Raw genomic sequence first — 24,154 nt, forward strand, 5'->3', positions numbered from 1 at the left:
GGTCTCAGCTCATTCTAGAGTTTTTCTCAATCCCTTGATGCTAAGTCTCAGCTTATTCTGGGATTTCTGTCCCATGTTGCCAGGAAGATCCACACCCCTAGGAGTCATGTTCCACATAGACAGGAGAAGGGTGGTGAGTTTGCTTGCTGTGTTGGCTGGAGAGAGAGGCCACATCTGAGCAACAAAAGAGGTTCTCTTGGGGGTGACTCTTAGGCTTAATTTTAAGTAGGCTTGACCTATCCCCTGTGGGGTTAAGTTTCATATGAACAGACCCCAAGACTGGGGGCTCAGGCTATAGCTTTGGTTGCCCACACTGCTTGTGAGAATATCAAGAATTCAACTTGGGGAAGTTGAGTTTTCCCCTGTTCTCACCATTCCCCAAAGGGAACTTTGCAAATACTTTTCCACTCAATATAGCCTTGCTTTAATTTGGACATTTTTATGGCCTCAGAACTGTAAACTTGCAACTTAATAAATCCCCCTTTTTAAAAGCCGTTTTGTTTTTGGTATATTGCATTCTGGCAGTTTGCAAACTAGAACACCAGGCTATCCAGTTTGGACACTTTTTAAAAATTGAGGTATAAATAACATACAGTGAAACTGAGAATCGTATGAGTTGATTTAATGAATTTTGACAATTCTATGTAACATTTCCATTACCTCAGAAAATTCCCTCCGGGACCTTCTTAAAAAGAAATGTTAATTACCTATAACATACAAAGGAAATTCTACAAATATAAGTTTACAGCACAATGAATTTCCCCCAAGTGAATCCACCTGTAACCAGCCTCCAAATCAAGAAAACAGAGCCCTAACTCTAACCCGAACCTTGCACTTCAAAAGCCCCCTTGTGGCTCACTTCTGTCAGTGTTCTCTTCACCCAGGTAAACATAAGGACTTTTAACTGTTTTTTAACACCATGTCTAATTTTGCGTTGTTTTTAAATGAAACCATGCACTATGAACTTTTCTATGCTCGCTTCTTTCTTTCAATGTCATGTATGTGAGACTCATCCACGTTGCGTACATCTGCTTTTGGACTGCATGTTCTTTTTACGATAATGGCCAGCCTGCAGTTTTCTAATGGCTGTTTCTCTTCCCTGACTTACTGTTTCTAATCGCTTTCTTCGGCGATACATAAAGCTTATGCGACTCTCCGGCTTCTCAGGGGTTAGTGTCTATGCTCTCGATCGCGTGGCAGACACCTGAGGATGCCAGAGGCTACAATCTAAAAGGTGGGGTTCTCAGGGGCCTGAGAGGTACTGCCGGAGTCAGAGAAGGAGCAGAAAGCAGTCCCAGGAAAATTCGGCCCGCTACATCCCTCTGATGGTCAATTGGCTCTATTTAAATCCAACCTCCAACGAATGAGACCGTAACATGCTCGGTGAAAGGATCAAAGTCACCGGAGAATGGGCTTCAAGAGTCGATGAGAAAAAGGAGAAAACATAATTGTGGCCACAATACCAGGGGGTCTTTTATTAAACCGCCTTGATCTACTTAAGTCGAGACACAAGATTCTGTCACGTAGCGGACGCAGCCCCACGTCCCACCGCGATCAGTGATGACGCCACCACGTCGTAGACGCTAAATCATGATGCCATCTCCAGCGCGCGGGACCCTGACAGTTGATGACTTCACCAGGGCGCCAGAACCCAGTGAAAATCAAACTGTTCCCTTTAGGAATTCTCCACACGTAAATGTTCGTTCTCCTTTGTCACTACATAAATAGGCTCCTCCTTCTTCCCTTTTCTCCTTTTCTCGCGCAGTTTACAGACTAGCTCTAGGCAATATGGGGATCTAGTTGACCCCGTGTCCTAGAGAGGACGGAGGCAGCCGAACTCTCTAGTCAACTTCCGATTTGAACTCGGAGATTCGTACGCTATTTCCGGGGCTGGGCTAAGATACTCGAAGAAATAGTACCGCGACTGCGCAGCCGGGGCAAACGTGATCAGGTATGACCCACGTTGCCTGGGCGGGAAGGAAGAGACGTTACTATCATCGAACTTCCGGTTAGCTCGCGATAGTTGCGTGTTGCTAGGAAGCTTGGCAGGTGGGGCGGGCCCAGGCCCGGCTCGGAGGGGCGGTGCTTAGGGTAGGCGGTGGCTGAGTCGCGAAGGTTCCAGAGGCGCCGCGTGCTGGAGGCGATCCGCGATTTCGTCGCTGTGCTCGCCGGCTGCGGGCATTGCTCCCTATTCCTGTGCGGACTGCTTTCAGGGTGAGCGTGCTCCGTCCAGCGTTTCCTGTTCCTTTTCCTGTGCGGCTGCAGCTCGGGCCTTTGGCCTGACCTAGCCTGACTATGGCTTCAGCTTTGGAAGAGGTAAGGGGTCCGGCAACATTTACCTCTCTTGTCGGAACTGGTGCTTCTCAAGTCTGTCGCCGGTGAATAGCGCCACACCGCCCCCAGGCAAGCTGCCCCCCATGCAGTAAGCTGCGTCCCGGCGGTCCTCGCCGCCTTACCCTCGGACCTCCTCCCCGGCCCCTCTGGGTCTTCTGGTCTCCCCTCTTCCCCTCGGCGTCCACCCTATCTAACCTGCAGCGGCCCCTGCTGCCGGCCGGCCCACTGCGGGCCTCCGCCACCCGGGTAAAGTTGCCGATCGACGGCCATCCTTCCGCGTAGGGCTTTTTCCTGTTGGGGAGTGTGGTGGTTTGCGACTGCCGGTAGATGGTGGATCTATGAGACCTTCCCGCTTACTCCGGCCCTTACCCTTCCGATTACACTAACCAGAGACATGAGCTTAATTAAACTAAAGCTGACTGCAAAAACTGGGTGTCATTCCGTAGTAGCTGGCGGTAAGGAGGTGAGAAGACCTTGGTCCTAGTATTTTAATGCTTTTAGTCATCTTTTCTCTACGCAGATGAGTAGATGTATTAACTTTGGGCAAGTTAATTAGCTTTTCTGTGGCACGGCAGTTTCTGTTTCAGAGGGATTTTACACAGATTAATCTTTCTGAATGTTTAAAACAGCGCTGGGCAAACAGTAATCTGCGATATGCTTTATAAAGATAAATAAATTGGAAAGTTAGTTTTAATTAGTGATCGGAAATTCAATAGGAAATAGCTTGTGTATGTCTTGCACTCCGTAAACTTTGAACATGGGAGACTTAACCATTTTGGATACTTAGGTTGCTTGGCTGCTAAATAGGAATAATAACATTGGTCTTTTTCTGGCTTAACCTTAGGAGCTGAATGAGTGGTACTATTATTTACAGTAAAGTGTTGGTTATCAACTAGTTTGCTTCCTGTTTTTTTTTTACCCCTGAATATGAAGATCAGATACTGAGAAGTCCCAAATTTGACTGTTTAAGTTTGCGAATATGCTTTAGATGAAGAAAAATAGTGTAATATGTGTGTACACATCAAATATTGATCTGATTAATTTGCTGCAAGTTTATATTCCCTTTTAAAGATGGGCCTTAGAGTACCATGTGCCCGGAGGAGAGATTCTCCGAGGTGACTTTACAGTTACCCTTAGGAATTCTTTTGGAAATTGGGGACTGTCAATTTGAGCTGCTCAGAAATACATATTTAGGAAGCATTTTGTGTTTGTGTGTTTTCATTTGATTTAAGAGTCACCGTTTTAACCCTTTTAAAGGGTACAGGTCAGTGGATATTCGTTGCATTGTACAACCATCATCCACTATCTTAATTCCAGAACATTTTCATCATGCCAAAAAGGAACCCGTTAAGTACTCATTAGGCAGTCATGCTTCATCCCCCCACCTTCTGTCAGCTACTGGTCTGCTTTCTTTATAAGTTTTCCCCTTCTAGGCATTTCACATAAATGTAATCGTATAATATGCAGCCTTTTGAAGCTGGCTTCTTTCACTTCGCATCATGTTTTCAGGGTTCTTCCAGGTTGTAGCATCAGTATTTAATTCCTTTTTATAGCTGAATAATCTATTAAGTGGACATATGAACGTTTTTCTTTATCAGTTGCACGTTTGGATTATTTCCACTTTCTGGCTAGTTTGAATAAAGCTGCTATGAATATTTGTGTACGAATTTTTGTGTGGACATGTATTTTCAGTTCGCTGGGATATACATACCTAGGATTGGAATTAATTGCTGGTCAAAAAGCTAAATACTACCTTTAATCTTTTGAAGAATTTCCTGCTATCTTTCAAAGTACTGCACAGTTTTAACATCTCACCAGAAATATATGAGGGTTGTAATTTCTCCACATCCTGGCTAGTACTTTTTATTTTCTGTTTTTTAATTAGAGCAATCTCAGTGGGTGTGATTTGCATTTCCCTAATGACTAATGATGTTTTGAACCTCTTTTCATGTGCTTGTTGGCCATTTGTATATCTTCTTTGAAGAAATATCAAATATCCAAGTCCTTTGCCCATTTTGAAGCAGTTGGAGTTTAATATCTCATGGGGAACCTAAAAATAGATTAGAAGCTAAAGCTTGAGTTTGTTTATATTTAACAAAGATTAATAGTATATAGTTCAAAAGGAAGGCATGGACAAGACATTTTTGCAAAAGGAAAACAAATGTGTGCTATGAAGACAAGGATAATTACAAAATAAACTAAGATGTCCAAGGTAGAGTAGTAGATAGTGTGAAGTTTGTGTATTGGAGAAGCACCAAAGGGATTACTTCTGCTGGTTTCAGGTCTGCAAATAACAGGGAAGATCTGAGAAACTACCTAAAACAGGCCTGTTGCTTCAGTGGATACCTTACGAAAGAGTACTTTACTGCTTAAATTGACTTTAGAGCAGGCTGGAAATTCAGCCACATAGGAGTAATCCTTTGCCTCATTTTTTTTGAGCCTGCTAGAAAAAAGGACTCCTAGTCCAGTCAAAAGCAAAAACTTGTTTAAACTTGATACATTTCCTTTCTTTTTGTTTTTTACCTAAATCTCTACTCTGGAAACAAATACACCCCATTTTACAGTTCAGCATTTTTATCATGTTGATATTAGTTAATTTGAATTTTTAAAACCCATTCTAATAAAAAGGTTACTTTGAACCAAAACATTTGGTTCTATGGTCAAAGGATGAACTTGCTTTTTTAATTTTTTTTTGGTCCTGGTGTTATGAATCATGAGTCATTTTTCTATATGTGTTTATGTGGTCGGGAATGTGGACAGGAGGCTGGGCACAATTGGATTTTTTATGCCGTGTTATCAATTACAGTTAGGTAGAGCAAGGGCCTCTGAGTTAAATGAGATAATAAGAAATCAGTTGGGGTAAAAGAAAATAATAGTTTCTTAGTTAATGCGTTTTATACATCTATTAAAAATAAAGGCTTTCAAATGCTTTTGTGCTTCTGATTTTAAACAGTTATCAAGCATTACTGTACCCAGGTTTTTATATGATCTTAAAGTATAAGATTCATGCTGCCAAGTTGCTAGTACTGCACCAGAATGTAGTCATTTTAAGTAAAAGGAGTTGTTTATGAAGACATTATGCAGTTTGCAGTATTTCGGAGAATAATTGGAAAAAAATTTAAGTCTAGTAATTTTCTAAGTGCTTTGACTCTTGAACTCCATAAAATGTTGGCTCTATCTCTAGAAAATAGAAATATAAAATAGACATTGATGGGCCATGCTGTTATTCATATGTGTTGTTGTGAGAATAAAACAAGGACAGGGTGGCTTTTTCAAAAGAATAGGTTTCAGTGATCCAAGAGTATTTTATATTTTGGATCGTTTGCCTCTTTCTCCTGTACTTGGGCAGCTAAGTCTCAGGCTTCTGAATGTAAGATTGATCCTGAGCTCTGGAACAAAACTGTTTAAAAAAAAAAAAGAAATATACTTTTTGTTTTGTTTTCTTTTAAAAATTCAAATTTTATGTCTAGTAATTTGGGTATTAGGAAGATCAATAAGGAACAGTCATGGGAATGTAAAAAAAAAATTACCTCAGTAAAATTGCCTGTAGCACTTCACAACAGTTATCATGTATACTTTGATCTTTTTAATTTTAAATTTTAAAAAAATTCTGACATCTGATGACATAAGGGCTGAATGTTGTTGAAAATCTACAAACTCTTTTAGTTTTTTTTGTTGACTTTTAGGATTTCTGCATCTGTGTTGATAAATTACAAAAGTATCTTATAATAAAATATTCATAGGCAGATAAATAAGTTTTCCAAACTGGAAGGGCTTGATTACCCTATTGCTGAAAATTAAAAAGAAGCTTGAATTATTTACATTTCAACAGGCTGGATGAAAGAATCCAAGTTACAACCCAGTCTTCAAAAATTTAAATTAACCTCTTCATTCTTAGCTCTTATTTTAGTACATTGAAAAATGTACTGTGATAAGCACAGTATCAAATCATACTATTTATCATAGCTAACTTAGCTGTTATTCTAACACAGCTTCAAAAAGACCTGGAAGAGGTGAAGGTATTGCTGGAAAAGGCCACTAGAAAAAGAATACGTGATGCACTTACAACTGAAAAATCCAAAGTTGAGATGGAAATCAAGAACAAGATGCAGCAGAAGTCACAGGGGAAAGCAGAACCTCTTGAAAATGAAAAGCCGGCGGCTGTGGTTGCTCCCATTACCACAGGATACACAGTGAAAATCAGTAATTATGGTATGACTCGTTCCCCAACGTCCAGTTCTTTTTGCCCTTGAGCAACCTATTCCCCAGTCGTGACCCACTAACAAATTAATTTCTTAATAATGTTGAGTGTTTCTTTTTAGTAGCTTAGAAGCTGACCCATCAATTATTATTTAATAAGGTGCTTTACTTTTTAAGATGAAAAAGAAAAGGATGCATTCTAGACGCTGTCCTCAAGAAAGCAGTATGACTTAAGTACGAAGAAGATGTGTAGCAACGAGAAAGGAAATGTGTTATGATGTTCTTTCATTGTATATGGAACAGCTTTTTTTTGTATCCCATTTTGTGTTTCACTTTTCAGACAACCACCAAAATTAAGAGGACAGTTAAATACAATAATTTTGAGTACCTAATATGTGCCACTATTGTGCTTTGACTTGTGGAAACAAACCAGTGATTAAGAGCTAGTCCCTTTCTGCCCGTGGTGCGTTTGAGATCTGGGTATACAACCAATACCATATAAGATGTAGTACCATTTTCTTTCAGTGGGGCGTAAATTTGTTTTGGAAGCATCGTGACTTGAATCTGAGTGATGAAACCTCTGGATGCAAGGACAGTCTTATTTTTCTTTGTGCTTACATATGTATTTGCTTAACTGAGCAGAATATAGATTTATAAATAGTGTTATGGGAATACAGGGTGCATGAGTAGTAGGAAGTTTGGTGGTAGAATTCTTACCTGCCATGCAGGGGAGACCCAGGTTTGATTCCTGGCCCATGCACCCCCCCCCCCCCGAAAAAAAGGCATTATGGGAATACAACTGTTGGAGGTAAAGAATAATCGGGAAGGATGTTCAGAGTTTGAACATGGAAAAGGAAGGGAATATCATGAGCAAAGGACACAACAAGGAAATGAAAACCATGATAAACTTTGAGTATTGTCCTAGGGTAGAGGCCCAGTATGCATTGTACTTCAGAAATGTACTGTGTAGTCAGGTGACTAAAAGAAATTGATGTGATGGTGTTAAGATCAGGGAAGGATAGGAAGGACGTTTTAATCAGGAACTTACATTTGTGTTTAAGGAGAAAACTGTAATTGAGGAGGGTGGAGTAAATGAATGGGAAGAAACAAGATGAAACTTCATAGACTTCTTGATTAACGCTGAATTTCTGTTCTGTAGGGGTAAGGAATGAACAGTCAGGGAAATAATTGTATTCTTGATACACACACTTTTATGTGGTTTGTATATTTTGTGTTGACAGATTTGTTTTAGAGACCATTGTAAATAGTTTGATATTGAAATGGCATTTAGTACATATTGATAGGTTAGTCAGATGAACAGATTTGGGTAAAAAATTGGACTCTGAATTTGTATACTACCTTGTTCAAGAAAAATTGAGGAAGCTTGCATTTGTTGAACTCCTGAGAAGAGTCCAACTTCTCTTCTAAATTGATTAGCTATCAATCTTAGTGGAGAATTGCCAGTATTTATGTATAGGTAAAAAAATATGTCCATATAAAGAGTAAATGAGTTACTCTTAGAGAATGTATTTAATTATCATATTCTTTAGTTTATTCTAAGGAATGAAAAGAACATGGGTTTTTGTGTTCATTAGACCTGGATTTGAATCGAGGTCCTACTACTTACTGGATAACTAATTTTAGATTAGCTGCTTTGAGCCTCAGTTTCTCCATCTAAAAAATTTTCCAGATTTTTTTCATGTTTTTATTACTGAATTGAGTTTTTATATATTTTGTTACCCAGTTTTATTACCCTGCAAACGTGGATTTGCTGTTCGAGAGAAAATTTCAGAGACTTATGTCACATCTTTTTTTGTTGTTGGTAGGATGGGATCAGTCAGATAAGTTTGTGAAAATCTACATTACTTTAAGTGGAGTTCATCAGGTCCCCACTGAGAATGTGCAGATGCAGTTCACAGAGAGGTAAGTTTGAGTTCTCGTTGTAATGGGAAAGATAGTGATCAGATTAATCAGTGAAAGTCAGAGATTACCTTGGCATGGACCTTTTTCTTTGCATTTTCTGAAATTTTTCTTAAATTTAGAATTAACTATTCATTAAACCTATTTGGAGGGGTGTGTTTTAAAAGTTATCTGGAATAGTCATGCAGACCTGAAAGACAGCTGGTAGCTTCCTTCCACAACAACCATAGAGCAGCACTCATAGAATCAGAAAGATAATGTATTCATTGCGTTGTAGGTCATTTGATCTTCTGGTGAAGAATCTAAATGGGAAGAATTATTCCATGATTGTGAACAACCTCTTGAAACCCATCTCTGTGGAAGGCAGTTCAAAAAAAGTGAGTTTACTTTTTTGGTCATAATATTTTGAAACTTCACTAAGTTGAACCTGGCTAATTTAAAATTGAGATGAACTGGAATTAACTTGTCCTCTAGAACAAGGATCAGCAAACTGCACTCCACTCTGTGTTTATAAGAATCTTGCAATAAAATCTGGAAAGGAATAAGCTTTTAAACTAGTTAAAACTGAGATGAACTTTAATGCCATTTCTGCCACTTCCTTAATTGTGTAACCTTTGGCCGCTTAATCACTCCGTGCCTCAGTTTCCTCATTTATATAATGGGAATAATTTATTTCAGTGTTGAAATGATATACTGAAATAAAATACTATATGTAATGCACTAGTTAATGGTAGCTTTTGTTAGATGTACTGTGTGTAAGTTTTGATGCATGAAAGGAGGAATGAGGCATTTAACCTAGATGAAATTTGGTAGAAGCTATAAAAACAGTGAAACTGCCTTTAAAATTTTTTCAAATTTTTTGCTAGTTCAGAAACCCCCATTTTCTAAGTAATTAACTTAAATGAGGTTTACTGCATTTGATATGTAGCTGTATCTTTTTTTATGTATATATTTTTATTTTTCTCTATATATTGAAAACTGAGGCTTGACACCCGTAATTCCAATTCTAATCCAAAACTACAAGACATATTCTCATTTCCTTCCCTTGCTTATGTTTAGTTTTCTCCTCTGAGAAGTTTGAAAATCTTGTTACTCTCTTGTTTTTTTAATTTTTAATAATTTTTTAACTTTTTTATTGTACTAACATATAAACATAAATTTCCCATTTTCGTCATCTTCAAGTGTTCAATTCAGTGGTGATTGTATTTACATAGTTTTATGACCATCACCACTCGCCATTATCAAAACATTTCCATCACCCCAAACAGTAACTCTGTGTCCGTTAAACATTTAAGTCCCTGTTCCCTTTCCCCTGGTCTCCTGTCATCTACTTTCAATCTCTCTGAATTTGCATATTCTAGCTATTTCATGTAAGTGAAACCATACAGTACTTTTCCTTTTGTCTCACTCAACTTATCTTCAGGGTTCATCCTTACTGTCACATGCATCAGGACTTCAACCCTTTTTATGGCCAAATAATCCATCGTATGTATATACCACATTTTAACCATTCATCTGTTGTTGGCTGCTTGGGTTGTTTCTATCTTTCGGCCATTGTGAATAATGCTTCTAAGTACATTGGCCATTCTTGCATCTATGTTTATATAGTTCTGTAGTGGTTTAAAGGTAATATTAGAATATTATATATTGATTAGTCTGTTTCTTACTGCTCCTTCATCCACTACTACAAAAGGAAGAAATACCCAAAAGACTCATTAAGAGTTTACATACTATAGCTCTTTTCCACCTTCCAAATTCTTTACCTTATTCCATTCTGCCTTCTGTATATCTGGTTTCCTGTCTCTATCTCACTCCTCTTAGTAGATTATTTCCAACTTGGATTACTAGAATCCAGGTGCTCCTTTCTGTTCCTTAGATACCAGGGTCATCCTGTCTTGGAACTTTACTATTTGCTAACTACCTACTGTACCATCTCAAAAAAGATTTCATCTCAGAGAGGACTTCCTGCGCCCCAGCCAAAACACCCTCTTTTTTTCTTCATAGCACATACTAGTATTTGAAGGTATTCCAGTTTTACCTAATTATAGTCACTTGTGCCACCCCCACCCCCACATGCACACACACACTCATGAGTGTTGGGACTTCAGCTTATTTATCTGAATATTCCTAGTATCTCGGACAGGTCTACACATATAGGCACATGGTTATTTGAATAAGTATGTGAATATTTTTGCTTATCGCCTCATGTGCTAAGTTTTATTTTCCTGCTTTTCTTCCAGGTCAAGACTGATACAATTCTTATCTTATGTAGAAAGAAAGCAGAAAACACACGGTGGGACTACCTAACTCAGGTTGAAAAAGAATGCAAAGAGAAAGAGTGAGTCTATTTTCATTTCTTAAAGAATTTGAATATGTTCTTTGCAAGGATTATACATTTTTATAGATTTTTTTTTTTTTTGGATAATAGAGCTGTTTAGGCTGTGATTTAACCATTTACTCTTGTTGTCCACTCACTAAATCTGATTATTTTATATATCTATCTCCATTGAACTGTCAGAAGCTACTTGAAGAGGCATGTGCCAGTAAGTTGCTTTTTAAAAAGATCTTTTTTTAGTCCTGGTTGGCTCTTTTAGTGCTGGTTCTTACGCCTGGCAGAGACAACAAGTGGTGCTTCTATATAGATACTGTCCCATTCCCAAAGATGCTTGTTGACTAGTTCCAGAGATGCCTAGATACCCATACGTATTTTTCAGTTCCACAGAAGTTTCTAACATGTAATTAGAGTTTGAATACCATTGGTATAGAGTGCAAAAGGATATTTTTATCCTTCTTAATAATGACTGTTCTAAAAAAATGTTTTTTTTAAAGGTACTTCCATTCTAGGTCAGATGTTCCTCTGCTTAAAATTCTCTCCTACAGTATGGGCCACGGTGGCTCAGTGGCAAAATTCTCACCTGCCATGCTGGAGACCCGGATTCGATTCCTGGTGCCTGCCTATGAAAAAAAAAAAATCTCTCCTGCTATGATAATGTACTGCATTGAGTCAGTCATCCATCCGTCTTCCCTCTGATAGGCAGCATGCATTTGCTGTGTGGTTGGCCAGAGCTGGGCATATGGGACTATCTGTGAGATCGTTTATAAATCTAGACTGAATTACTTAGTGCAGGTACTCTATCTTATTCTTACTGTATCTCCAGTGTCTAGTACAGAATCTAGCACTTAACAAATGAGGTGAGTGAAGTAATGACGAAAGAATAATTGAAGATAATTGGCCCAGTTTGGCCGTTCATTGAACTAAAGGTACTGAGTACATTAAAGACTGTCTCTCACCTCCAGACCCAGATCCCTCTATCTCAGGCTTCTTGAAGTAAAAATGTATGAACTTAAGTATGTGTCCAGGTGTAATGTATGTTTGTGTTTCTCCCTCAGTGAAAGTATCTCTTCCCCAAATTATATGTAAGGAAGCGTGTTTTTTTGTTTTTTAATTAAAACAATTCACAAAAGTGAATGTAGGGGAAAAAAGGTAAAAATCACTTGATAACCCATTCCCTCAAGATAATCCCTTACCATTTTGATAACTACTGTTTCATGTACTGTGTGCGTATTGTATTGTTTTCATAAAGAGGATTTATGTGTGCTGTTTAAATTGTAAAAACCTTGGGTATCTACCCTTTTATTCTACCCCTGCACACCACCCATCATTAACAACCAGTATTGTATCTTTCCATGATTTCCTCTGTGCTATGTCATCATATATATAATCTATCAGCAAATGTGTTCATTCATATGTATTTCTCCATTATTGTCTGCATTTTCCTTTTAACAGAAAGCCTTCCTACGACACTGAAACAGATCCTAGTGAGGGATTGATGAATGTTCTAAAGAAAATTTATGAAGATGGAGATGATGATATGAAACGAACCATTAATAAAGCGTGGGTAGAATCAAGAGAGAAGCAAGCCAAAGGAGACACAGAATTTTGAGACTTAAAGGTTCTTTTGGGAACTGTGATGTGGAAATAGGATATTTCCAATAAGGGAATGTTGGGATGCTGCACAGATACAGTTTGCCAGCTAATTACTTATATAGCCTTCCTGCAAGTAAAGGCAATGGATTATCCATCTCCTACTGGAGGATTTATTTAAATAGAATGTGCTAATTGAACACTTCATCCAAAGATGATTTCCTTAGTACACCTGGTCATTTTGTTCAACAAAGGGTTATGTTACATTCTTCCTTGAATTATTAAAAAGCAAGTCTTGCCTAATAAAAATACCACATTGTGTGTGTTTTTATTTAGGTAAACAGTAGAAAACAAAAGTATTTACTTACCTTTACGTTCCTGACATCAACTCCGGCCAGTGTAAGAATAAGAGTATAACCTGGGCTTCTGTGTAAAATGTGAATTTGTACCTGTGGTTAAAGATTGCAGTAGAATGCTTGGCCTTTATCTCTTAGCAGCTTAAGCAGTGCATATACCACGCATCAGCTCGCACTAATAATCCAGTCACAAATGCATCTCTCTAGATTTAAATAGATTTCTGAAAATAGACTTGAAGCTAAATCTTAACTTGACAAGAACAGACAAGTCTCTTTGCATAGTGCCAATTAGTAAGTGTTTTGGATCAACTAGTTTACAAAAAGCAATATCCATAAAGCAAAAATGATTTGAAAATTCATCTATTCCTGTGTTCAGTAAAGTTGGATTTTTGTGCAGTAGAACAACTTTACTATATGTTTGTCAGAAAAAGTTCAGGCTAAAAATAATTATCACTAAAACTCAAAGCAAGATGATGCATACAATCTCCAATACTGTATTAACTAGAGCTATTTGCCAGTGCAGTTAGATAAGAGATGGCAATTATAAGCATAGAGTGGAAAAATCCCAGAGGATCAACCAAATAATAAAAGAATTTGGTAAAAGTGTCAGTATTTAATATACAGAAGTCAATAGCCTACATATCGGATAGCTGTTACCAGATATTGAAACATGAAGTTCTATGAGCTGTGGTGTTGGTATATGAGTAAAAACCAATGGAAAAGTTTAGAAGAACACTCGTGCTAAGGAAGTTTTATAGTACAGTAAAGATGGCATCACAGAACTGAGGGTAAAAATGGGCTTTTAATGATATTGGGATAACTAAAAATAGCTATATGGATACATCTCAAATAGAGCAAGTACTAGAAGACATGGATGGAATCCCATTGTAATCTGGGGATGGGGGAAAAGCCTACACTCAGACTTAACATCTAAAAGGTATTAAACTATTGATCATTTTAATAAAAAGATGTTTACATGAAATAAACCACTGTAACAAAAAGCAAATGGCAACAGAGAGGATTCCAATAGCCTGATAGAAAAATGCACAAAAATCAGGAACATTCATAGAAAAAGAAGTGGAAATGGCTTTTAACGTAAAGAAGAGGTGTTCAACTTGTTTGGAAAAGAAATAATAGAAATGTCTCGCCTTTCATTTGAAAAAGCAAAGCCTTATGCTAAAATCTTTAGCCTGCTGATATTGTTGAATTTTGAGGCTGTCACCCTTTCCTGCTAAAAGGACTGGGTACCCTTTAAAAAATTGAGCAGGAAATGTACAAGATGAACATGAGTTATCTTATGCTATAAAGCATGGAAATACTGCATGTCCCTTATTAAGTAAATGGGGTACAGGAACCAACTTATGGGGATTCCCATTGGTAAGGGACAATTTGAGCACCAAAGAGCATAGTGACTGGAGTGGATTGAAGCACTGGATATAAAACATCAAAATGATAGTAAAAAAAAATTATTACCACTGGAAATTGAAAGAACACCCAACTCATTTACTTTGAAAATTGATAAAGAGATTAATGCATTCATCTTGCCTTCTAATCTACTTCAAGGGGGAAAAATGATTAAGTTCCTTACGGAAAAGTTCCAGCCAATGAATGCAGCAAAATGATGGAATTAGAAAATCACCATTGCAACCCCTAGTGAAAGATAGACCTGTTAAACAATCAACAATGCTAAAACCATTAGGCATCAGGTTAATGGTGAACTTTAAATGCAGGGATCAGGCTTACCTCAGCAGAATTTACTGATCAGTGAAAGTTGGACAACCAGGTATGTACCTTGTGATGTGATTTGACCCTATATACAGCACCACTTATGAGTATTTGTGCCTAAGAAAAACAATCTGAATCTACTTGGGCTTCTGGATGTAAATACTAGTTTACAGGAGACTTAAGGGGCAAAAGGAATACGTCAAAAGACACAGAAACAGCAAATAGCCAAATGTTGAACATTACACAGGACAAATGTCTTAGTTTGTCCAAAAAATGAATGGTATAAAGGAAAAATGGAGTGGGAAGAGGGATTTGTAAACAATGGGGGTTTTAGAGACAGCAACCAAACAAAATTAATGGATCATGCTTGGACCCTGATTCAAACCACAAGGTGGGGGAAGGGGAATCCTATCAATAGTATAGCGGGAATCAGCAAATATGATCAAATTAGAATTTGATTAACACTAGTTACTAGTTAGGGTATTAGCTAAAACACTCCAGTTAGCAAATTGTCATATAACTAGAAATTACGGATCCAAGGTATATCACAATTTTTATTTTTTTTTCACAATTTCCTTTTATAACTTCACCTTGAACCTGAGTTTTAGACTGTAGTGCAGTTGCATACTAGATCTTTCCATTTGGATGACTTGCTGGCATCTCAGACAACGCACAAGTAAAACCTGAACTCATCTATCTACTGTTTACCCCAAACCTGTGCTTTTTCCACTGTTTTCTATCTTGGAGTTACCCTATACCATCTCTCTAGTCACCTTTACCAGGAACCCAGAGAGCCATATTTATCTCTCAGAATCAGTCACTGTCTTAATTTTCTTTCCTAAATATACTTTTAAAAGTTGGTCCACTCTTCTTTGCTAATACCATTACCTTGCTTCAGGCCCTCATCTTCCTGAAAACAAGATGTCCTAATTAGTTATCATGTGTGTAGCTGTTTCATAGCCATTTACCACCCAGCTGTTGATTATCTAGACAGCAAGCCAGTGATGTCATTACTCTGCTTAGAACTCTCCAATAGTTGGTATTAAAACCAAGTTTTAATTCCTCTACATCACATGAAACCATCCATATGTAGCTCTTTTTGCCCTGAGCTGCATATTTTGGGTACATTGAAGTGGCTGTAGTTTCACTACGTACACCATACACTGATGCCTTCTCTGTGCCTTTGCTTCTATTCCCTCTGTCTGCTAAGAATGTCCATGTTCTTTACCTCCTGATTTAAGTTCAGGTGTCATCTCCAGGAATCCTCTCCTGATGCTGCTAGGTGCTATCCCAAGGATATTTTTATCCCTTGTGAGTCAATTGATGGTAAGGATAGAATGGCCAATTAATTAATGTTGAGGTATTGCATGAGACAACCTTTTGCTACCTTTAGTCATTTCTATCACATGAACACGGAATAATACTAGTCCTCTTTGGATAGATTTTCAGGGATTTAAAAGAAGCAATATAGCTTGTTTTATCATAAGGGCCGTTGAAGATGGGAAAAAGGAAGTACTTAGAGGTTCTTTTTATCTTTTTAGTAAGGTATCACATAAAGAAGATGAGTGTTAGGTTATTCAGAAAATTACCATTACCTTCCAATCTATGGCTTCTATAATAATAAAAAAAAATAGTAAGGTGAGCTCTGCAAACCAGCCCAGGATGAAAAATTACCATAGATGAGCTATATGTCAATCAGCTGGGTAAGAGAACATGGTTTCTGAAATAATACATAAAACGTGTGCACACACACACAAGCCCTTATATATTAGTAAAAGATTAAACTTGAAGGAAAAAAGGAAAGCATATACAACATATTAAAAAAAAAATTTATTATGCTGCTTTCACAGTGTACGGGAACAGTATGTTTAATCTGTTAAATCTAGTAGAAAAGGTGATTGATTGACAGCCAGATTTCACTGACAGAACAAAACATTCATATTTCTTCATTTAAAGTTGAAATATTGACAGCATCAGGTAGACTAGGCTCCTATTCTGGACCCTTCAAGAACTAGGTTTTTGCCTATTAGAAATGTTTTCTCTTGCCACAACCGGCTTCCCTGCAGGCTCAGTAGGTCCAGGAGTTGATTTACCACATTGCTCGTTGGACCCCAGAAAGCTGCCCATGGTCAGCTAAGTGACGGAAGACAATGCGACTAAGCCTCCAGCGGCGCTTCACACCCCGAGGACGGGATGTCAGGACGCAGCGATTTCTGATTCTAACAGGACAGCTATCCCGGGGAAGGGCAGCAATTTCCTCATCAGCCACTTCCTAAGAGAAATCACATTATTACAAAGGTCACATGCATTTATTTATTCCAGATACTTACTCCAATGCTTAGAGGAAGAGGAGAAAAAAGGCTAGTTTGACTATGTACCCAGGGTTTGGCCAAAGAACTCTGGACACAGTATACATTTCAACTTCTGAGTAAAAACAGAAAGACCAGAAAGCTGCCTGGAATGTTTAATAAGATTTTTAAAAATTTAATTGAAATTTAACATGGATAAACATGGAGTTTCTCATGATTTGAATGTTATATAAAAATGTAAACATGGAGTATGTATTCTTTTTAGTTGTTTCTGTCAGCCTCTTCCATTCAACAATAGGCTTGGGAGATTCATATAAACTAATTTTCATTGTGTGAGTATACCATGATTCATTTATCTATAGTTGACGGGCAACTGGGTAGTTTCCAGTTTTGAGCTACTGTGAATAAAACTACACAGAGCCTTGATGCCTATGATTCTGAATGCTGGAGAGTAATCAGATGAGATTCACTCTTCCTAAAAAATCATTTACAATATAGAGAAAGAACGTGGGAGGGGTAAAAGTGCTTGAGGAAGAAAAATGGGGATTACTGCAGTATCTTGGGCAAGAAATGTCAGTGGCTTGGGCTAGGGTTTGACAACAGAGATATATTATGTATGTGCTTGCAAGTACATGTGTGTGTTATATTCACTTTGACAAATGTGCTAATAAGTATAGTCATACTTTGCTAGACTGGTAGAGGCAAAATGCTTACTCTAACACATTAAAAGTGTTAAGTAAAATAAAATAGCCACCTGCACTGGGCATTGCTGGGAAAGGATTTTCCAGAAGACCAAAACAACTGGCCTGTAGATACTTTCTGAGAATAGAGAACAATTAGACACATCCCTATACAACTGTAGATAAGCAACATCTGGTGATAAACTAATTTTAGTCTAGAGGAGACAGTTTCAGATTAGACATCATATAACAATGTATATCTGCTCCCCACTCTGTAACACCCATTAAGTACAATGGAAACTTAACATTGGCCAATCAGAACATTTCCTCACTTGTTTCCCCACTGGCCCTATATAAGGTTGCCCTTCCATTCCCTTGGTGGGGTCCCTTCTACTTTCTAAATCGGATGCTGGCTGATTTATGAATCACTCAATAAAACTCTGAGATCCTAAACTGTATGAAAAGGTTTTCTTTTAACAAAAGTATAAAAATTAATACATAGGGACATATACAAGAAAACACATAGGAAAGTCACTAAATTAACCTATACTATTAAGCATTAAGAATAGTTCCTGATCTTCACAATCTTACATATGTGTTGTCATTATGAAATACTTCAGAATTATATAATTAAATTATTGAGTGATAGATAAGAGCCACAGAAGAAAATGGAGAGGAGAAATGACTAGGCTGGAAAACTGAAGGAACATCATGGAAGTAGGCCTTGTAGAATGGCCACAAATTTATTTATATGTACATTTCGATTCCAAAAAGATTTAAGGGAGATTATAAAATGAGGAAATAGGGGAAAAGGCAAAATGAAAGTAGAAAAGATAAAAGGCCCAGGACACAAAAGTGCACACTGTGAAAGTCTGTAAGTTTGTTAGAACTGGGACATAAATTTGACTTGTAAGCTATTTGGGAGGCAACATCAAAGGACACGATCATTTCCATGATTCAGGGTCTTTGCACAGATACTGCGGATACTGCTAAGAGACACTTCTGGGAGATTATAAATAAGGCCCTCTGCAATATCTTTAGCTGAATTTCTCAGGAGTCACATCTCATTACTCCTGTAGCAGGTAGTTCAATGCCATTATAGTAAAACTCATAACAGATGGTCTAGGGCACTCAGTTTTCTGCTCACCTGGCTTAATCCAGAGATTTAAAAGAATCCACTGTAATAAATGGCCTGCTTATCATCCTTCCAACTCATATACTATAAATATAACAAATAAAGGTTATTTTTTTCACCGGAGCCTTTGATAAGTTGAGTGATCTTGAGTGAGTCCTACTCCCTGACGGGACTCCTGAATACAGTGATTCTATGTCACTTCTTAGGGGCAGGACCTTCTGCTTGAAGAAGCCACGCTATAGCAGAGCTGACATCCTCTTATTAAAGAGGAGCTTGACACAAAAGTAAGCCTAAGTGGAAGGCCACCCCAGTACACCAAGGTGGGCAAGGGAGGGCAGAAAGGCAGGATGGGGACAGCCCTAGGTAAGGGACAGTCTCGGCCTCATGCTAGGCACATGGCTCCACATATCAACAAAGCCTCCCTGTTGCCTTGAGAGTTGAAAGGTTGGGATAGAGTACAAGAGAAATCTTGCATCAGAATAACTGCCTAATTTCCACATGGTCACTATGCAGCAGTAATCTAAGCAATGACCTAAGGATCAGCTAATAAAATATTGAAAAGGATAGTTAGGTGTAACTAGCTCCCTTTAATTTGAGCCTCATCAAAATCAGTGTCAAGGTGATTCATTTGTGTTGACTTGGAGTATTGCTCCTATTCTCCAGATTATGTTGACAGTAAGTCAAAACAACAATACCAAAAGTGATCTGCTTTGAGTTAATGACTTCATGGTAGATAGGGACTCATCTGAATTAACTAACCTGAAGGTCTTTGGGCAAAATAGTATTCTTCCTGAGTGAATTGATCCTTAGCCTCTCATCCGCATACTCACAGGCCATTTTTCGTCTCTTCACATCACGCAACATTTTCCAGTCTACATAGTAACCTCGAACTTGGCCTGAAGCTGATGAAGGAACCATCTAAAGAAAAGAGACAAGGAACAAGTGAAGGACAGCCAGGCTCAGGCTTTGCTAGTCTTCTCCAATCCTGTGGTCCTGGATCATTTTAATAATAATAATTTCTATAGCAGAAGAAATAACTGTTATGGATATACATTTAGACAAAATGGTGATAATATAATGCCAATAATGAATGTGTTGTAAAGCGAAAAACTTTCAGAGATTTTTTATATACGTGTTTGTCCTTTATGTATGCTAATACAACCACATGGTTCAAAAATAAAAAAAAGTATGAAAAGACATACAGTGAAAAGTCTCCTTCCTTCCTCATCCTTCCCCTGCCCAGTGACTACCAGCCACCCCAAAGGTAATGCTGTTATTGGTTTCTTGTGTATTCTTCCAGATTTTTGTCTATACAAATACATGTATACACCTCCCTTGTTTTTCATCTTCCATCCCTTTTGCTTTCCCTTAACATTATCTTCGAGATCTTCCCATATCTGTATGTAAAAAAACTTTCTCACTTTTTTAAGGCTGCAAAGAATTCCACTGTAGGGACATATCATTTATTTAACCTGCACTCTACTGGTGACAGCTAGATAACTTCTCACACACTACAAACAATGCTGCAAAGAATAATGTCAGAGATATATCATTTCATATGTGTTCCAATGTATCCTCAGGATAAATCATTGAAACTGCTGGTTCAAAGGGTACTGTGAAATTATCATTGACCTAATATTTCTTAGCACTAGCTGTCCAGTAAGCTGTCCAGTAGGTTCTTCATTGTCACACATTTTATTTACATGGTAACAGTTATAAACTAACTGGCAGTACAGGCATAGGGAACACAGAGCATTGGAAACTTAATTGTCTCTCAAACCAGAGCCAACATTATATACCAATTTAATTGCAGCCATACAAAATAATGGTGATTTCCCTTAACAGCTGTTACAGAACATATATATATACAGCAGAATAAAAAAAATGAAAATGAGAATACTATACTGGAAAGCCAACATTTTTTAACCTATTAAGAAAAGATGTACTGAGCTCCTTCAATGTTTATATTTATTGAGAAAAAGTCCCATGGGGAAATACAGGGATTTTACAATTACCTTTTGGAAACAGGACAAACATGAATGGAATTTAGACCTCAATTTGCCACATGACTGAGTCAAATGGGAAAGCTGGGACTGTGCCATGAAAAAGGCGCACATTGGGGGTGGGGTGGCAGTGGGCAGTGGAGAAATGGTGAAGTTTGTCCAAACCAAACAGTAAGAAATACCATGAGAAAATCACTCTGGCTGAAAGAAACAATTCATGTTGAGGGGCAATTAGAGGTTGGTTCTTACCTGTGAAATTGAAAGTTAAGGGGACTTAGAAAACAAAATTAAACATTTTTTCTTTTAATTCTTTTTTCAAACTATTCCTAGTCAACTTCCTCTGCCTCCTAAAAGGTTTCTATTTATGTTTTAAAATAATCTTTCATTCTTATTGGCATAACTTCTCTTTCCTGACTATATATAATACTTTTAAAGTAAAATATTTGACATTTCTTGTGTGAATGTTTTATATCCTCTGCCTATTTTCTATTGTAATGTCAGTATTTTTTAAATAGTTTATAGCAATGTGTTATATATATAAAGATTGTATTCTATTTTGCTCTGTATACATCCTATCTTGGCCCCATCTCCCAGCTCTCTCTACCTTTTTAACATTTCACTGGGCCCTCTTCAACCTATGGTCTACCACTATCAAACTCTTCTATATCCTTGTTTTCTTCTTTTAACAGCTCCTTCACTTTTTTGCTCCAACTGAATCTTGATTACTTTCTAATAGCTTCCCCTGTCCCTCTTGTTCCTCCCAGTTGGGCCTGGAGATGACGTAGCTGTCTTCTTTGTCCTTCATTGCCACTTCTAGACCATTTCCTTCCTTCCTGAAAACTCCCAGCCTTGACTCTCATGCCATCGGGCTAGACCTCCCACCACCCCTCACCACTGCAGTGATCACTACAGCCCCTGCTGACCCCCTTCATTTCTCAGTGACTTTAGATCCTGGTTCACTGTCACTCTCCAATATTCTTCCTGTCTTAAATCTTGGTGATATCAAAATAAATGAAATTACATTCTTATTTCCCCGTTCCTTGAACTCTTCTACTCCAATGATTTTTGTGCTCTGCTCTTCTTTAGCTATGCATATGCATATTCTAGGTTTTTTATTATCATTTAAGTGCAACCTCTCTATTATCTGTTTTGTTTATCTAATTTTCTGACTGTCGCTTCTTAGCTTTCTGGTTTGCTTCTTTTAACACCCCGATAAAAACAGTACCTCGACTCCTCTGGTACTTTTAATCCAATGATCTTACCATCTTTTCGATGTCTCTCAGCTTTTGATCTCCAGTTTCCTCCCCATACCCAGCCCAAATTCCATGGTCCATCAATACAATCTTCTCTTGCACACAACTTCAACTCCCTGGCCTCTCTCTCACTTCTCGGTACTTGTGCCCATTCTCTCGATTATTTTACAGTGTCTCCTCTTTCCTTAACCCCCTAACACCTGCTCCCAAATCCACACACTGAGCTGATGACTTCGCTTCCTCCTTAATTATGAAATTAGAAGCAATCAGAATCCCACAACCCCCCACTACCACATTTACCTACTTATGACTATTTGTAATCAAATGCTCCAGATTCTGCCCTGTTAGATCTTCCATAAAAAATGTCTAAATATCTCATTAATCATTTTTAAATTGATTTCACGTTGAAATAATATATTGGGTATATTGAGTTGAATAAAATATATTATTAAACTTAATTTCACCTGTTTCTCTTTACTTTCTTAACGCCGCTTCTAGAAATTTTAAAATTATACCGTGGCTCGCATCACATTTCTATTAAACAGCGCTACTATAGATGAACTACTGTCCCTGCTCCTAAAGGCCAAACTGGCACATGACCCTAAACACGGCTCCAGTTCCAGCAATCCTTCCCTCTCTCTGGCGTTATCAATTTTCCCAACCCTACAGGGTGAATCTCTTTTATACACAAACTTGCTGTTATTCCTGCCATATTTAAAAACAAATCAAAAAGCTCTTAACCCCTCTCTCCAGCTACTGACCACTTACTGGCTCCACTTTACAGCAAAACTCCTTCAAAGAACTGTCTATAATCGAAATCTCCGATTCCTTTCCTTCCATACTTACTCGAATCCACTCTAAAAACGTTTTTGCCCCCATCAAGCCTCGGAAAACTGCTACGGCCAAGGACCCCAACAACCTCCACTGAGATAAACGCAGGAACACATTTTCAGCCCTTATTTTAATTAACCTGCCAATCTTGAGCGGAGAGTTGATTACTCCCCTGCTCCTTGAAATTGCCTTCTTGGTTTCCAGCCACGACTCTCCAGGTTTTCCTCCTCCCTCGCCGACAGCTTCTCTTCAGTCTCCTTTGCTAGGTTCTCATCTCTCCGACCTTTGAATGTTGTAGTCTCTCAGCACCCTTTTTTTTTTCCTCGACCTACACTCAATCCTTTGTAAATCAAAGCAGTTCTACGTCTAGGAACACCAAATTTAGACCTGCAGATCGGGCTTCTTCCAAACCAAGCCGGGGCGGGGGAAGCGGGCGGAGAGAGAACTCCGGGGATGGGTTCGCAATGGGCTCTAATGGTGGTAGAATCACGGGGTCCCGCGGGTTATGGGACTTAGGGTAAAAGGTAAGGGTGGTGACAAACGTGCGGGCCTGACCTGCCGGACAGTCCGCAGCAGAGCGCGCAGTGCGGAGGCCGCCATCTTGTCCGACGTCTATACGTCAGTCCCGCGCAACTTTATTGACACTGCCGAATCGAGGACGGACGTGAGGGGCGGGGCTTGGCCGCAGGGCCCAGGCGGCGGGTTGGGCGCTTCCTAAGGGCTTCCGCTCCCACCGCGGCCCCTCCCACCCCCGGCCTTGTGGGGCGGGTCTTCTGCTCCTGGAAGGAAAAGCTAATAGGTGAATTTGAGTTCTCGCGGTATTTAACGGAATTTGGGCAAATTAAAAACCTGGGAGACCAACTTTGAAACTGATGGTGTAGTCTGGCGGTCACTGCTCTCACGTACTTTTGCACACCCTCTTAAACTACGTTTGTGCCTATTCAACTCCCTTCCTTCTGCCTGTACATGTTAATCATCACCAATTTCTCTTCCTTCAGGCCCCTCTGGGACCCGCCCAACCTGATCCTCTTACGTCCTCCACTCGGTTTAGGGTACTTACTGGAAGGAAACTTAGGAGTTGTTGCCAACTCCTTCTCTGTCATTCTGAAGACCTCTCTTTTCTCTTGTTGCACTATAATGGGAAAGATAATGTTAATGATGGTGAAGATGAGGATCCCATTTATGTGTCTAGGGTATATGGGGTTTTAGGGAAAGAGGTTTTTTTTTTTACTTTTTGTTGTTGTTTTGGATGGGGTGGTATTGTCATTTAAAAACAGTTGTTTTCAATCTGAAGGACAGGAAACTTTCAGGTCATCTTCAGTTGTACTTTGCAGTTAATTTTGAGGGGTCTCCTTTCGTTTGTGTGGATGTGAGGCAAGTGTCACCGTCTGGTAGAAGAGTGTCAAAGACTATACATTAGCTTGGCGAGGACTTGTACCTTAGATGTTGTACTGGTGAATGAAGTGAGCAGATGTCCTTTCAC

The 24,154-nt window shown here is 38.6% G+C and overlaps 2 protein-coding genes across 7 annotated transcripts; one reads left to right on the top strand and one right to left on the bottom strand.

The window, feature by feature from the left end:
- Positions 1-1,581: 1,581 nt before the first annotated feature.
- Positions 1,582-13,931, top strand: CACYBP (calcyclin binding protein). Of its 6 annotated transcripts, none has more exons than XM_077157064.1 (6): positions 1,582-1,698; positions 6,327-6,546; positions 8,361-8,457; positions 8,732-8,831; positions 10,695-10,792; positions 12,242-13,931. In XM_077157064.1, exons 1-6 carry the CDS (start codon positions 1,591-1,593, stop codon positions 12,396-12,398), a joined length of 780 nt encoding a protein of 259 aa, XP_077013179.1. In that variant the 5' UTR covers positions 1,582-1,590; the 3' UTR covers positions 12,399-13,931. The 6 variants fall into 6 exon arrangements, with proteins under 6 accessions (XP_077013179.1, XP_077013182.1, XP_077013183.1 ...); XM_077157068.1 differs by lacking the exon at positions 1,582-1,698 and adding an exon at positions 1,716-1,951 and having other exon boundaries at positions 12,242-13,930; XM_077157066.1 differs by lacking the exon at positions 1,582-1,698 and adding an exon at positions 1,958-2,316 and having other exon boundaries at positions 12,242-13,926.
- A 2,348-nt stretch (positions 13,932-16,279) lies between these two features.
- On the bottom strand, positions 16,280-23,357 carry MRPS14 (mitochondrial ribosomal protein S14). The gene is made up of 3 exons (XM_077157070.1): positions 23,227-23,357; positions 19,344-19,502; positions 16,280-16,732 (listed from the first exon to the last, which is right to left on the bottom strand). The coding sequence occupies exons 1-3, from the start codon at positions 23,269-23,271 to the stop codon at positions 16,550-16,552; spliced, it is 387 nt and encodes a 128-aa protein (XP_077013185.1). The 5' UTR covers positions 23,272-23,357; the 3' UTR covers positions 16,280-16,549.
- Between the last annotated feature and the right edge of the window lie 797 nt (positions 23,358-24,154).

Source organism: Tamandua tetradactyla, chromosome 4 (genome assembly GCF_023851605.1).
Source record: "Tamandua tetradactyla isolate mTamTet1 chromosome 4, mTamTet1.pri, whole genome shotgun sequence".
Classification (NCBI taxonomy): Eukaryota; Metazoa; Chordata; class Mammalia; order Pilosa; family Myrmecophagidae; genus Tamandua; species Tamandua tetradactyla.

Coding starts and splice junctions, on each gene's coding strand:
- CACYBP (XM_077157064.1), top strand. CDS start 1,591: ATGATGCCATCTCCAGCGCGCGGGACCCTGACAGTTGATGACTTCACC. Junction 8,458..8,731: donor CAGATGCAGTTCACAGAGAG/GTAAGTTTGAGT, acceptor ATTGCGTTGTAG/GTCATTTGATCTTCTGGTGA. Junction 8,832..10,694: donor TGGAAGGCAGTTCAAAAAAA/GTGAGTTTACTT, acceptor CTTTTCTTCCAG/GTCAAGACTGATACAATTCT.
- MRPS14 (XM_077157070.1), bottom strand. CDS start 23,271: ATGGCGGCCTCCGCACTGCGCGCTCTGCTGCGGACTGTCCGGCAG. Junction 19,503..23,226: donor TGCTGCGGACTGTCCGGCAG/GTCAGGCCCGCA, acceptor TCTTTTCTTTAG/ATGGTTCCTTCATCAGCTTC. Junction 16,733..19,343: donor TTTTGCCCAAAGACCTTCAG/GTTAGTTAATTC, acceptor GATTTCTCTTAG/GAAGTGGCTGATGAGGAAAT.